At 37.3% G+C, this 15467-nt stretch overlaps 1 protein-coding gene and 1 pseudogene across 10 annotated transcripts in view; one reads left to right on the top strand and one right to left on the bottom strand.

Moving 5' to 3' along the window:
* DCAF6 (DDB1 and CUL4 associated factor 6) overlaps nt 1–15467 on the top strand; it is a 183810-nt gene that overhangs the window by 61610 nt on the left and 106733 nt on the right. For all 10 annotated transcript variants that reach the window (XM_055587162.1, XM_055587165.1, XM_055587158.1 and 7 more), the window contains exon 4: nt 243–428. In XM_055587162.1, the coding sequence (XP_055443137.1) occupies nt 243–428 (186 nt within the window). The remainder of the gene's footprint in view (nt 1–242; nt 429–15467) is intronic.
* Nucleotides 2184–2887, bottom strand: LOC129656539 (ribulose-phosphate 3-epimerase-like; annotated as a pseudogene).

The raw sequence follows: 15467 nt of genomic DNA, 5'->3' as shown, positions 1-15467 counted from the left end.
AACTTGAACAAACTTTTTAGCCAACCCAATAGCTTGGACTCAAATGATAATTTTTCATTTGAGCTGAGAGTGTTAATGAGAATTTATTCCTGGCAAGGATTATATTAAGTTTGAATCCGAATGCTTCTTTTTAGGAAATAATAAATTACTAAAAATTAATCTTAGTAATTTAGTAATTAGTAATAAATTTACTCTTTAGTAATTTAGCAATAAATTACTAAAAACTCCTCTCTGTGTTTTAGGTTTTGACAACAATTCGTTCAGGGCACCGAGCAAATATATTTAGTGCAAAGTTCTTACCATGCACAAATGATAAGCAGATTGTATCCTGCTCTGGAGATGGAGTAATATTTTATACCAACGTTGAGCAAGATGCAGAAACTAACAGACAGTGCCAATTTACATGCCATTATGGAACTACCTATGAGGTACAGTATTACTATGATTTATCTATATGTATATATATGTGTATATGTTTTGTATAAGTGTGTATGTATGTGTAGATAGATGTGTGTATGTACATATTCATGCATAAATAAGTAAAGGTATTATTGACAAAATGTCTAGATTTTCAGTATTTGAGAAAATGTACCTTGATAGGATTGTGAATAAAGTTAAGGAATAAGATGTGAATAATAGTAATGGGGTTTGTAATTCCTTGAGCAACTATAAGAAAACAGATATCAGACTTTAAAGATACTTCTTTATTGTGCTATAGGGCTCTATACTAGGCTTTAATCTCGTTACCATTTTCTCAGTGTTTTATATGAAGTGGCATGGTTATCAAAATGTCAGAAGACATGCTAGTACACTTAAATAAAGGAATCTGATTTATAAAGGTTATTAATAAGCTCAAGCCCTGAGCTGAATTAAAATGAGGTGAAATGAATCTGAGACTCAGTTATATATACTGCTTTGGTTCAGAAAAACTGCTTATTCTTCAGAAAGCTCTTTTATAATCTTGTCATTGCATTTCTTTGTATCAAATGATTCATTGTTTTCCCATGTAGTGCTGACATGGCATATTTTTTTCATTACTTGAATTTCAGTTTTTCTGTGCCCTCATGTTATGATACATCCTGACAAAAATAGTATTTTATAGCTGAATTTTTGTTAATCTATTTCTCACAAATTTGGCTTTTAACTGGAAATTTCAGTCAATTTATGTTTATTGTGAGTCCTGATAAATTTGGATCTATATATATATATCTTATTGTAAGTTTTTTTATTTGAAAGTATTTTCTGTTATTGATTTCCCTGTTCTCTTTTTGACATTCTTTTGAATTTCTTGAAGGTTTTGCATTTGGCCCATTTTGTTTCTGCTATTGCAAGGAAGATAGACATTCATATTTTACAAGAGTAGTTAACAAAGTCTAAAGTCAATAAGTACCTTTGCCTTTCTCCTGAATATATACCTTAGCTCATTATAATTTTTCCATCCCTTGTCTAATTTTATATGCTTATATTGTTCAGGACACTCTATCTTCTTCTGAATCAAAAATATTATTATTGTTTTATTAGTCTTTACTATATTAGATTTACCTACATTTTTGCTTGTACTTTTCCCTTTTCTGTTACAGGTTTTCTGTGTGGGGTCATTTGGTATCTCAAGCACATTCTTTTTTTTTTCTTTTTTCCCATTATACAGTTTGTTTTAAATGTATCAAATATAAAGGTGCAAAGCAAAAAATAAATGTTTTTGAAGCTAGGAGAGTAAGTATGCTATTCCTAGTCAGATACAAACTTAGTTATCGCACACGTACACAAATCAAAAATGACATGAAACAGGAAAAACTGAAGAACTTCTTTTGCTTTCAGAAAACAGCCAAGAAACTGAAGACAATTCTTTTTATGAATTAAAAAAAAATTTTTTTGTCCGTAGTAGCTAACATGCCTTCTTTAGGCAGTGAACTTTTTTCTGCTTGAAATGTTAATACATCCATATTTTTACTGTCTATAAAAATCAAGTCTCCCAGTAAAAATGGTATTTTACCACACTAATCTTTCAATTCCATCACTAAAAATGTAGTTATACACAATTTCTAGCCTCTTGAAACACTCTGCATGATGGATTTTAGTCACTGGAATGACTAATTTCTCAGAAAAGCAGCGTTGCCTCAACTGTGGTATGATTTGGTGGTCAGTATTCTTGTTTTCTAGTAAAGATCTCATAAGCAGGAACACTGGGTTCCTTGTGATTTCATCGATCAAGGAAACATTTCCGAGCAGCTTCTGAGCAAACATTTCTTAACAGGTTGATCACAGATCTGGGGTCTTCACTCTTCATAATGGCACTGCCAGACACAATTGTGTTAGCTCCTGCCTCTGCACATTTATGGATGGTGTCTGGACCTACTCCACCATCAACCTCGATGTCCAAAGATGGGAACTGGGTCCTCAAGCAGTGAACCTTTGGCATCATATCTTTCATGAGTTTCTGCCCTACAAGCCCATGTTTCACTGTCATAACCAAGGCCATATCTATCTGATTGATTACCCAATGGTGTCAAATACCTGTAGTTCCTGGTTTGATAGCAAGGCCAGCCTTCATTCCATTCTCTCGAACGTCTTTGGTCAAAGCTCCTGGCTTGTCTGTAGCCTCCAGATGAAAGGTATGTTGATTGGCTCCTGCTATAGCCATTGGTTTTACTCACTCTTCTGGCCTGGACACTACCATGTGCACGTCAAAGGAAGAGTCCTGGCGTAGCTCCTTTTGGAGGCTTTCTACTGCAGGGTGACCAAAGGTGATGTTGGGAACAAAATGCCCATCTATTACATCCAGGTGCAGATAATCAACCTCAGAGTCCAACATCTGCAGGAACTCGGCCCCTAAACTGGCCAGGTTACTGTTGTGGATGGATGGGCCAATTTTGCAGCCAGATGCCATCGTGCTAGTGCTCCAGAGCTAAAGTACATTCTTTACCAGTTCCTTTAAGTCAGAGTTTGCTGATATAAAACAATTTTAGTCCTATTTTCCTTTTATATCATTCACTTCTTCCCTTTTCATCCTTTTCTAGAAAATACCTTTTTTATGTCAGTTCTTCAGAGGTAGTCTTACTAGATACAGGCTTCTAGTTTGACAGTTACTCTATTTCAGGTGATATTTCACTGTATTCTGACTTGACTTTTGAAGTTGAGCAGTCAATCAACAGTTTAATTGTGGTTCCTTTGTATTTAAGTTATCTCTTCCTTGACTGAATTTAATTCTGTTTTTCTTTGTGTTTTTTTTTTTTTCCTTCATTGATGTCACAACAGTGTATCGAGGTATGGATTTCCTTTTGATTTTTCTTGGAATTTTTATGTGTTCTTAGTCTGAGAAATTGGAATCTTGAAAAATGAGGGAAATTTATAGATAATAAGTTTTTAGTTCTTTCCCATTCTCTGTATTTTTTATTCTGGAATTCTGATTAGATATATGTTAAGACCTTCCTGTTCCATCTAGCATTAAACTTTTTTCCCCCATTGAAGTACGAAACATAAAGGAAAAGTACAAAGCACTGAATATATCTCAGTAAATTATCACAAAGTGAATTTGTTCATGTAGCAGCCACATAGATCAAGAAATATAAGGCATTAAGGACTTCCCCGAAGCTGCTGTATCCTGATTTCCATCATCTTGTTTTTCTAACCACTTTAGTTTTTTTGTTTTTGAACATTGTATGCAGTGAGTCATATTAAATGGTCTTTTGTTTATTTTTAAATTTGTTATTGTTTGCTGAACAAAGTCTTTCCTTACATTTGTGAAACTCATCTGTGTTGGGTACCACTACAGTGTGTTTATTTTCACTGCTTTTTAGTGTTCGATTGTGTGAATAAGCCACAGCTGATGGATCTGTTCTACTGCTGATGAAAATTTTAAATTTGATTTTCAATTTGGAGAACATACTTTACATGACTTTCAGTATTTATGTTTAGAAGTAAACTTTTTCTGTCATAGGATATGTATTTGTTTATTTTAGAGATAGTGCCAAATATTTTTCCAAAATGTAACAGCGTGTGTTCCCACCAATAGCATATAATAAGAATTCCTTTTGCTCCTCATCTTTGCCAACAGTATATATGGTTAATCTCTAATTTTGAACAGGCTTATTTAAATGTCTTTTACTGTTGTTACTGCTGAGGTTACTACATAGTTTATTGGTTATTTAGATATACTGTTTTGTCAAGTGCCTATTCAGAATTCTTTCCTAATCTTTCTATTAGGTTGTCCATTTTATTTCATTATTACTGTTGATTTATAGGAATTTCTTTTATCTTCAGCATATGAAACGATCTCTTCCAACTCTGTGGCTGTATATTCACTCTCCTAATGGTGTCTTTTCATGAGCAAAAGTTATCTGTGTTGTCTTAATGTATTGGTCTTTTTTTTTTTTTTAAATTGTACCTGCTTTCTGTATCCTGCTCAAAAAAGTCTTTTTCTTTCTGAAGGTTATGGAGACATTCTTCTGTTTTAGACTCTCTTTTAGAAAGACTATTGTTTTGTCTTTTGCATTTAGATCTTGTTTTGCTCTTGTTCAGTTGCTAAGTCCTGTCTGACTCTTTGTGACCGCATGGATAGCAGTACACCAGGCGTGTTTATCCTTCACTATTTTTCCAGAGTTTTCTCAAAATCACTATTTCCTAAATTTTCTCAAATGGACCCCTGTCCATTGATTCAGTGATGCTGTATAACCATCTCATCCTCTGCTGCCCCCTTCTCATCTTGCCTTCAATCTTTCCCAATATCAGAATGTTTTCCAGTGAGTCTGCTCTTCAGGTGGCCAAAGTATTGGAGCTTCAGCTCCAGCATCATTTCTTCCAATGAATATTCAGGACTGATGTCCTTTAGGACTGACTGGTTTGATGTCTTTGCATCCCAAGGGACTCTCAAGAGTCTTTTCCAGCAGCACTAGCATTCAGCTCTTTGGTGCTCAGCTTTCTTTAGGATCCAACACTCACATCCGTACATGACTCCTGGAAAAACCATATTTTTGATTATATGTACCTTTGTTGGCAAACTGATCTTTGCTTTTTATTATACTGCCTAGGTTTGTCATAGCTTTCCTTCCAAGGAGCAATCATCTTTTAATTTCATGGCTGCAATCACTGTACACAGTGATTTTGGAGCCCAGGAAAATGAAATCTGTTAATATTTCCACTTTTTACCCTTCTATTTGCCATGAAGTGATGGGACTGGATACCATAATCTTATTTAGTTTTTTGAGTGTAGAGTTTAAGCCAGCTTTTTCACTCCTCATTCACCATCATCAAGAGGCTCTTTATTTCTCTTTACTTTCTGCTATTAGAGTGGCATCATCTTCATATCTGAGGTTATTGATGTTTCTTCCGGCAATCTTGATTCCAGCTTGTGATTCATCCAGCTCAGCATTTAGCATGATACACTCTTTATATGACAGAATGTGGTCCACTGGAGAAGGGAATGGCAAACAGCTTCAGTATTCTTGCCTTGAGAACCCCATGAACAGTACGAAAAGGCAAAATAATAGGATACTGAAAGGGGAACTCCCTGGGTCAGTAGATATCCAATATGCTACTGGAGATAAGTGGAGAAATTACTCCAGAAAGAATGACGGGATGGAGCCAAAGCAAAAATAATACCCAGCTGTGGATGTGACTGGTGATAGAAGCAAGGTCCGATGCTGTGAAGAGCAGTATTGCATAGGAACCTGGAATGTCAGGTCCATGAATCAAGGCAAATTGGAAGTGGTCAAACAGGAGATGGCAAGAGTGAACGTCGACATTCCAGGAATCAGCGAACTAAAATGGACTGGAATGGGTGAATTTAACTCAGATGACCATTATAACTACTACTGTGGGCAGGAATCCCTTAGAAGAAGTGGAGTAGCCATCATGGTCAACAAGAGAGCCCAAAATGCAGTGCTGTTGCTGCTACTAAGTCGCTTCAGTTGTGTCCGACTCTGTGCGATTCCATAGATGGCAGGCCAAGAGGCTCCCCCATCCCTGAGATTCTCCAGGCAAGAACACTGGAGTGGGTTGCCATTGCCTTCTCCAATGCAGAAAAGTAAAAACTGAAAGCGAAGTCGCTGAGTCTTGTCTGACTCTTAGCGACCCCATGGACCGCGGCCCACCAGGCTCCTCCATCCATGGGATTTTCCAGGCAAGAGTACTGGAATGGGGTGCCATTGCCTTCTCTGCCAAAATGCAGTACTTGGATGCAATCTCAAAAGCAGCTGAATGATCTTTGTTCGTTTCCGAGGCAAACCATTCAATATCACAGTAATCCAAGCCTATGCCCTGACCAGTAATGCTGAAGAAGCTGAAGTTGAATGGTTCTATGAAGACCTACAAGACCTTTTAGAACTAACACCCAAAAAAGATGCCCTTTTCATTATAGGGGACTGGAATGCAAAAGTAGGAAGTCATGAAACACCTGGAGTAACAGGCTAATCTGGCCTTGGAATATGGAATGGAGCAGGGCAAAGACTAATAGAGTTTTGCCAAGAGAACGCACTGGTCATAGCAAACACCCTCTTCCAAAAACACGAGAAGACTCTACACATGGACATCACCAGATGGTGAACACCAAAATCAGACTGATTATATTCTTTGTAGTCAAAGATGGAAAAGCTCTATACAGTCAGCAAAAACAAGACCGGGAGCTGACTGTAGCTCAGATCATGAACTCCTTATTGCCAAATTCAGACTTAAATTGAAGAAAGTGGGGGAAACCACGAGACCATTCAGGTATGACCTAAATCAAATCCCTTATGATTATACAGTGAAAGTGAGAAATAGATTTAAGGGACTAGATCTGATAGAGTGCTTGATGAACTATGGACGGAGGTTTGTGACATTGTACAGGAGACAGGGATCAAGACCATCCCCATGGAAAAGAAATGCAATAAAGCAAAATGGTTGTCTGAGGAGGCCTTACAAATAGCTATGAAAAGAAGAGAAGCGAAAAGCAAAGGAGAAAAGGAAAGGTATAAGCCTCTGAATGCAGAGTTCCGAAGAATAGCAAGGAGAGATAAGAAAGCCTTGCTTAGCGATCAATGCAAAGAAATAGAGGAAAACAACACAATGGGAAAGACTAGAGCTCTCTTCAAGAAAATTAGAGATACCAAGGGAACATTTCATGCAAAGATGGGCTCGATAAAGGACAGAAATGGTATGGACGTAACAGAAGCAGAAGATATCAAGAAGAGGTGGCAAGAATACACAGAAGAACTGTACAAAAAAGATCTTCACGACCCAGATAATCACGATGGTGTGATCACTGACCTAGAGCCAGACATCCTGGCATATGAAGTCAAGTGGGCCTTAGAAAGCATCACTACGAACAAAGCTAGTGGAGGTGATGGAATTCCATTTGAGCTGTTCAGATCCTGAAAGATGATGCTGTGAAAGTGCTGCACTCAATATGCCAGCAAATATGGAAAACTCAGCAGTGGCCACAGGGCTGGAAAAGGTCAGTTTCATTCCAATCTCAAAGAAAGGCAATGCCAAAGAATGCTCAAACTATTGCACAGCTGCACTCATCTCATACGTTAGTAAAGTAATGCTCAAAATTCTCCAAGCCAGGCTTTAGCAATATGTGAACCGTGAACTTCCAGATGTTCAAGCTGGTTTTAAAAAAGACAGAGGAACCAGAGATCAAATTGCCAACATCCGCTGAATCATCGAAAAATCAAGGGAGTTCCAGATAAACATCTATTTCTGCTTTATTGACTATGCCAAAGCCTTTGACTGTGTGGATCACAATAAACTGTGGAAAATTCTTAAAGAGATGTGAATACCAGAACACCTGACCTGCCTCTTGAGAAACCTATATGCAGGTCAGGAAGCAACAGTTAGAACTGGGCATGGAACAACAGACTGGTTTCAAATAGGAAAAGGAGTATGTCTAGGCTGTATATTGTCACCCTGCTTATTTAACTTATATGCAGAGTACATCATGAGAACGCTGGACTGGAAGAAGCACAAGCTGGAATCAAGATTGCTGGGAGAAATCTCAATAACCTCAGATATGCAGACAACACCACCCTTATGGCAGAAAGTGAAGAAGAACTAAAGAGCCTCTTGATGAAAGTGAAAGACGAGAGTGAAAAAGTTGGCTTGAAGCTCAACATTCAGAAAACTAAGATCATGGGATCCGGTCCCATCACGTCATGGGAAATAGATGGGGAAACAGTGGAAACAGTGTCAGACTTTGTCTTTTGGGGCTCCACAATCACTGCAGATGGTGATTGCAGCCATGAAATTAAAAGACGCTTACTCCTTGGAAGGAAAGTTATGACCAACCTAGATAGCATATTCAAAAGCAGAGATATTACTTTGACAACAAGGGTCCGTCTAGTCAAGGCTTTGGTTTTTCCAGTGGTCATGTATGGATGTGAGAGTTGGACTGTGAAGAAAGCTGAGCACTGAAGAATTGATGCTTTTGAAGTGTGGTGTTGGAGAAGACTCTTGAGAGTCCCTTGGACTGCAAGGAGATCCAACCAGTTCATACTAAAGGAGATCAGTCCTGAGTGTTCATTGGAAGGACTTATGCTAAAGCTCAAAGTCCAATACTTTAGCCACCTCATGCGAAGTGTTGACTTATTGGAAAAGACCCTGATGCTGGGAGGGACTGGTGGCAGGAGGAGAAGGGGACGACAGAGGATGAGATGGCTGGATGGCATCGCTGACTCGATGGACGTGAGTCTCAGTGAACTCCGGGAGTTGGTGATGGACAGGGAGGCCTGGCGTGCTGCGATTCATGGGGTCGCAAAGAGTCGGACATGACTGAGGGACTGAAATGAGTTAAATGAGTTATATGAGTTAAATAAGTAGGTTGACAGTATGCAGCCTTGTCATACTTCTTTCCCAATTTTGAACCATTCAGTTGTTTCATGTAAGGGTCTAACTTTTTGCTTCTTGACCACAGACACGTTTCTCAGGAGACAGGTAAAGTGGTCTGGTATTCCCATTATTTTAAGATTTTCAAGTTTGTTGTGATCCACTTCAGAGGCTTTAGCATAGTCATTGAAACAGGTATAGATGTTTTTCTGTAATTTCCTGCTTTCTGTATGATGCAGTGAATGTTGGCAGTTTGATCTTTGGTTCCTCTGCTTTTCCTAAGTCCTGCTTTTACATGTGAAAGTTCTTGGTTCATGTACTGCTGAAGCCTAGCTGGCAGGATCTTGAGCATAACCTTACTAGCGTGTGAAATGAGGGCCAATGTATGGTAGTTTAAACATTCTTTGAGATTGCCTTTCTTTGGGATTGGAATGAAAACTGACCTTTTCCAGTCTCTGGCTACTGCTGAGTTTTCCAAATTTGCTGACATTGAGTTCAGCACTTGAACAGTCTCATCTTTTAGGATTTGAAATAGCTCAGCTAGAATTCCATCTCCTCCACTGGCTTTGTTCGTTTTGTTATTATGATGAAATTACATTGAATAACGTGTATGTTGAACCATCCTTGTGTTCTAGAAGTAAGTTCCACTTGATCAAGATGAATAATCTTGTTTTTTATTGTTTTGGAGGTTTTTTGTTTTTTGTTTTTTTTTTTTTTAGCATTTTCTGAGGATTTTTATTTCAGTTCAATTTAGTCTCAGTCGTATCCGACTCTGTGTGACCCCATGAACCGCAACACTCCAGGCCTCCCTGTCCATCACCAACTCCTGGAGTTTATCCAAACTCAGGTCCATTGAGTTGGTGATGCCATCCAACCATCTCATCCTCTGCCATCCCCTTCTTCATCCACCTCCAATCTTTCCCAGCATCAGGGTATTTCCTAGTGAGTCAGTGCTTCGCATCAGGTGGCCAAAGTATTGGAGTTTCAGCTTCAGCATCAGTCCTTCCAGTGAACACCAGGAGTGATCTCCTTTAGGATGGACTGGTTTTATCTCCTTGCAGTCCAAGGGACTCTCAAGAGTCTTCTCCAACACCACAGTTCAAAAGCATTAATTCTTCGGTGCTTAGCTTTCTTTATAGTCCAACTCACATCCATACATGACTACTGGAAAAACCATAGCCTTCACTAGGTGTACCTTTTTTTGACAAAGTAATATCTCTGCTTTTTAATACGCTGTCTAGGTTGGTCATAACTTTCCTTCTAAGGAGTAAGCGTCTTTTAATTTCATGGCTGCAGTCACCATCTGCAGTGATTTTGGAGCCCCTAAAAATGAAGTCAGCCACTGTTTCCACTCTTTCCCTATCTATTTGCCGTGAAGTGATGGGACCAGATGCCATGATCTTAATTTTCTGAATGTTGAGCTTTAAGCCAACTTTTTCACTCTCCTCTTTCACTTTCAAGAGGCTCTTTAGTTCTTCACTTTCTACCATAAGGGTGGTGTCATCTGCATATCTGACGTTATTGTTACTTCTCCTGGCAGTCTTGATTCCAGCTTCTGCTTCTTCCAGCCCAGCATTCCTCATGATGTACTCTGCATATAAGTTAAATAAGCAGGGTGACAATATGCAGCCTTGACGTACTCCTTTTCCTACTTGGAACCAGTGTGTTGTTCCTTGTCCAGTTCTAACTGTTGCTTCCTGACCTGCAAACAGGTTTCTTAAGAGGCAGGTCAGGTGGTCTGATATCAGTATTCATCCATAATACAGGTCTGTAGTTTCACTTTCTGTTAGTATTTTTGTCTGAATTTTGGTACCATGGTAAAGCTGTTTTCATAGAATAAGTTTGAAAGTGTTACCTCCTCTTCAGTATTTTGGAAGAGTTTGAGAGGACAGGTATAAATTTTTAAATATCAGTTCAGTTCAGTTCAGTCACTCAGTCATGTCCACTCTTTGTGTCCCCATGGACTGCAGCACACCAGGCTTCCTTGTCCATCACTAACTCCTGGAGCTTACTCAAACTCATGTCCATTGAGTCAGTGATGCCATCCAACCATTTCATCCTCTGTTGTCCCCTTCTCCTCCCGCCTTCAGTCTTTCCCAGTATCAGGGTCTTTTCCAGTGAGTCAGTTCTTTGTATCAGGTGGCAAAAGTATTGGAGTTTCAGCTTCAGCATGAGTCCTTCTGAGGAATATTCAAGACTGATTTCCTTTAGGATGGACCGCTTGGATCTCCTTGCAGTCCAAGGGACTCTCAAGAGTCTTCTCCAACCCCACATTTCAAAAGCATGAATTCTTTGATGCTCAGCTTTCTTAATAGTCCAACTCTCATATCCATACATGACTACTGGAAAAACCATAGCTTTGATTAGACAGACCTTTGTTGGCAAAGTAATGTCTCTCCTTTTTAATATGCTGTCTTGGTTGATCATAACTTTTCTCCCAAGGAGCAAGCGTCTTTTAATTTCATGGATTAATGAATTCATACATGGCTGGATGAAGCACAAGCTGGAATCAAGATTGCTGGGGGAAAATCAGTAACCTCACATACACAGATGACACCACCCTTATGGCAGAAATCGAAGAACTGAAGAGCCTCTTGATGACAGTGAAGGAGGAGAGTGAAAAAGCTGGCTTAAAACTCATCATTCAGAAAACTAAGATCATGGCATCCAGTGCATGGGGAGGCAGTGGAAACAGTGAGAGACTTTTTTTTTTTGGGCTCCAAAATCACTGCAGGTGATGACTGCAACCATGAAATTAAAAGACGCTTGCTCCTTGGAAGAAAAATTTTTAAATATGCATAATGTTTTCAAGCCATGTGGTCTGAGCTTTCCTTTCTTCAGATGTTTTTGGTGACTAATTCAGTCTCCTTACTGTAGTGTTGGTTGGTTTGGTTTGTCCCTATGTTTATCTTTTTTATCTTGGTAAGCTGTATATTTCTAATAATTTATTAATTTCTTATGTCATTCCATTTGTGGTGTTCATAGTCTCTTAGGATCCTTTTTATTTCTGTTGTATAAGTGTAATGTCTCCTCTTTTATTTCTGATTTTTGTTGAATCATATTACTTTTTTCTTGTTAGTCTAGTGAGGGTTTGTTGATTTTGATGCTCTTTAATAAAACCTTTTTTTTTGTTCTCTGTATTGTTTATTTCTGCTCTAATCTTTATTATTTCCTTTCTCTATTAACTTTGGCTTTAATTTGTTATTTTTCAGTTCTTTGAAGTGTAAAGTTAGGTTGTTGATTTGAGATCTTTTTTAATGTAGATAATTATTACTATAAACTTCCCCCTTAGTACTGTAACATTTACCTTTAAAGTAGTTACTTATAGGAAAATACTCACTCCTGCCATTTAAAAATTTTTTTCTGTATGTCCTGCAAATATTTGTTCACTCTTTTTCTGTCCTGGCTGCTTTCTCTTGTGGTTTATTGTTGTTGTTGCTCTTTCTTTTGTAGTGACATGCTTTAACTCCTTTTTGGGGGCATCTTTTATAGATTTTTTTCATTGTGTTTATTATGAGGACTACATGAAACATAGTTACAAAATCTGTCTTGCACTGAGAACAATTTAACTTAAATCACATACAAAAATTGTGTTCCTTTATATCCTTCCCGCACTTTATCAGTATCACAAACACCATAAAAGCATAACTTTTAATGCTTCTATTTTTTAAATTCTGTACTCAAAAGTGATTTTGTACCACCATAACAATATTACAGATTTCTGTATTTGTATATTTACTTTTGTGACAATCTTTATATTATCATATGCTGTGTGTTCCTGTCTAAAGTCTTTAATTTCAACTTGAAAGACTTTGTTTAGCAGTTCTTGTATGACAGGTCTTGTGATAACCTTCTGTACTTTTTATCTGAGAAGGTCTTTATTTCCTTTCAGTTGTAGTGGACAGTTTTGGGGGATATAGTAGTCTTGCTTTGCAGGTTTTTTCTTTCAACACTTTGAATATATTATCCTACTCCCTCCTGACAGGTAATGTTTCTGTTGAGAAATCCACTGATCTAATGGGAGCTCCTTTGTATGTAATGGTTCATGTTACTCTTGCAGCTTTCAAGATTAAGTCACTTTTGACAAGTAGTTTTAGTGTGTCTTGATTTGTGTCTCTTTGGGTCCATCCTAGTTGAAGTTCCTGAGTTTCTTGAATCTGGATGTTCTTTTTTTCCCTCGGATTTGAGAAGTTTTTGGACATTATTTTTTTTCAGATAAGCTCTCCATCCACTCCCCCTTTTTCCTTCTGAAAAATCCCATAGTGGACATATTGGCCATCTTAGTGATATCCTCTAAGTTCCCTTAGATCTTTTTACTTTGCTTCATTCTTCTTTTGTTCTTGACTTGGTAATTTCAGATGGACGTTTTTGAATTTGCTGTTTCTTTTTTCTGTCTGATTGAGCCTGTTGTTGATCCTCCTCTAGTTTAGTTACATTCTTCAACTCTGTCATTTCTGTTTCTCTCATTTTTCCATTTTCTTTCTCCCTGGTAAGATTGTCATTTTGTTCATGCATTGTTTTCCTGATTTTGTTTAGGTATCTGTTTGTATTCCCTTGTAGCATATTGGGGCTTCCCATGTGGCATTAGTAGTAAAGAACCCGCTTGCAAATTCAGGAGACATAAGAGACCTGGGTTCAATCCCTGGGTCAGGAACATCCCCTGGAGAAGGACATGGCAACCCACTCCAGTATTTTTGCCTGGAGAATGCCATAGACAGAGGAGCCTGGTTGGCTACAATCCCTGGGATTGCAGAGTCAGAAATGCCTGAAGCGACCTAGTGCACACACTCACACACACATAGCATACTGAATTTGCTTATTACCATTACTTTCAGTTCTTTTTTAGGTAATTCATATATCTCCATTTTGTTAGGGTCAGTTTCTGGAGATTTACTTTGTTCTGTCATTTGAGTCATGTTTTCCCGTTTCTTCATGTGCTTCTTTGGTGAATTGTCTGTTCGATCTTTTGCCCATTTTTTAAAAAACATTTTTATTTCTTTATTTGGCTGCTCTGGGTGTTAGTTGTGGTGTGCAGGATCTTTTGAGTTGTAGCAGCACGTGACCTCTTAGTTGTAGCACGTAGAATCTAGTTCCCCGATCAGCAATGTATTATTAGGGCAGTGTCTTAGACACCGGACCATCAGGGAAGCCCCTTGCCCATTGTTTTAATTCTTATTATTGAATTTTAGGGGTTTTAAAAGTTTGTTCTTTATATTTTTCAGGCATATGGCTTATAGTTTTTTTCCTCAGAGTCAGTGGCTAGTCTTTTCATTTTGTTAACACTGTCTTTCAGAAAGAAATTTTATAATTTTAAAGAAGTCCATTTTATCAAGTTTATTATTTGGAGGGGGAGAACCAATGTCATGAGTAAAAATCTTTATTTCACCAAATGTCACAATAATTTTCTCCTAAAAGTCCTATAGTTTTATGTTTTCCATTTAGAGTGATAAATCCATTTTGTGTTAGTTTTTTAGTAAAGTCTGAGATCTGCTTTAAGTTCATTATTTTGCATGTGGATATCCAGTTTTCCAACATTGTTTCTTGCCTCTGAATTTTTTTTTGCGTCATTATCATGGGTCATTTGACCATATCTATTTTTGTCTCTTTCTGGGCAGTATCTTTTTCTCTTCAAGTGATTCATCACTATGCTTGTACCACCCTGTTTTTATTACTGTAACTTAAAACCAGGTAGTATAAGTCCTTTCTTCTTTTTTGAAATTGTTTAAGGTATTTTAGATTTTTGTGTTTCCACATGACTTTGATAATCAAATTGTCAATTTTTACTACAATTTTTCCTGTGGTTTATTTGAATCTATATATCAGTTTAAGAAGCATTGACAACAGTGTTAAATCTTTCAATCTATGATTACAGTGTATCTCCCTTATTTAGGACTTTAAGTTTACTTGGCAGTGTTTTATAATTTTGTGTGTCTTAAGACTTATTCTTAAATATTTCATATTTTTCATATTATTGTAAATGGTACTATTTTAAAAATTTCAATTTCTGATGGTTCTGTTGCTAGTATTTTCATGTTCAATCTTATATTCCCCCCATTTTGCTATATTCACTTACTGGTTCCAATAACTTTTTAGGAAAGAAAATCACATAGAAATTTTCTCCTTAGATGATTATGTCATCTGTGAATATAGAGACACTTTTACTTTTTTTTCCCCATCTGGACTTCTTTTTTGTTGTTGTTATACGTATTAGAATTTTCAGTTCAATATTAAATAAAAATAGTAAGACTAAACATTCTTCCTGATCTTTGATGTTTCACTCTTAAGTATAACAGCAAGTGTATTTTAGTAATGCTTTTTTATCCAGTTAATTCCTTTCTATTTGTATATTAAACTTACCAGGAATGGATGTTGGATTTTGTCAAATGTTTTTCTCTGCATTATTTGAAAAAAAATTATATATTTTTTCTCTTAGTTTCTTAACACAGTGAACTACATTCATTTTTCAAATTTAATACCAATTTAGCATTCTAGAGATGAACCTCACATAGTCATATTTTATATATTCCCCATTTTCTGTGTTGTTGTGTTTGTTAAGGGTTTTTTTTTTGCAGATGTATTCCTAAGCACTATATGGTTTTGTTGTCAGCATAATGCTGATCCCTTGGGGTAACTTGTAATGTTTGTCCTTTTCATTTTCCTGAAAGAGT

Source organism: Bubalus kerabau, chromosome 6 (assembly GCF_029407905.1).
Source record: "Bubalus kerabau isolate K-KA32 ecotype Philippines breed swamp buffalo chromosome 6, PCC_UOA_SB_1v2, whole genome shotgun sequence".
Classification (NCBI taxonomy): Eukaryota; Metazoa; Chordata; class Mammalia; order Artiodactyla; family Bovidae; genus Bubalus; species Bubalus kerabau.
Note: the sequence above shows the minus strand (reverse complement) of the source record. Positions and strands in the feature narration are given on the sequence as shown.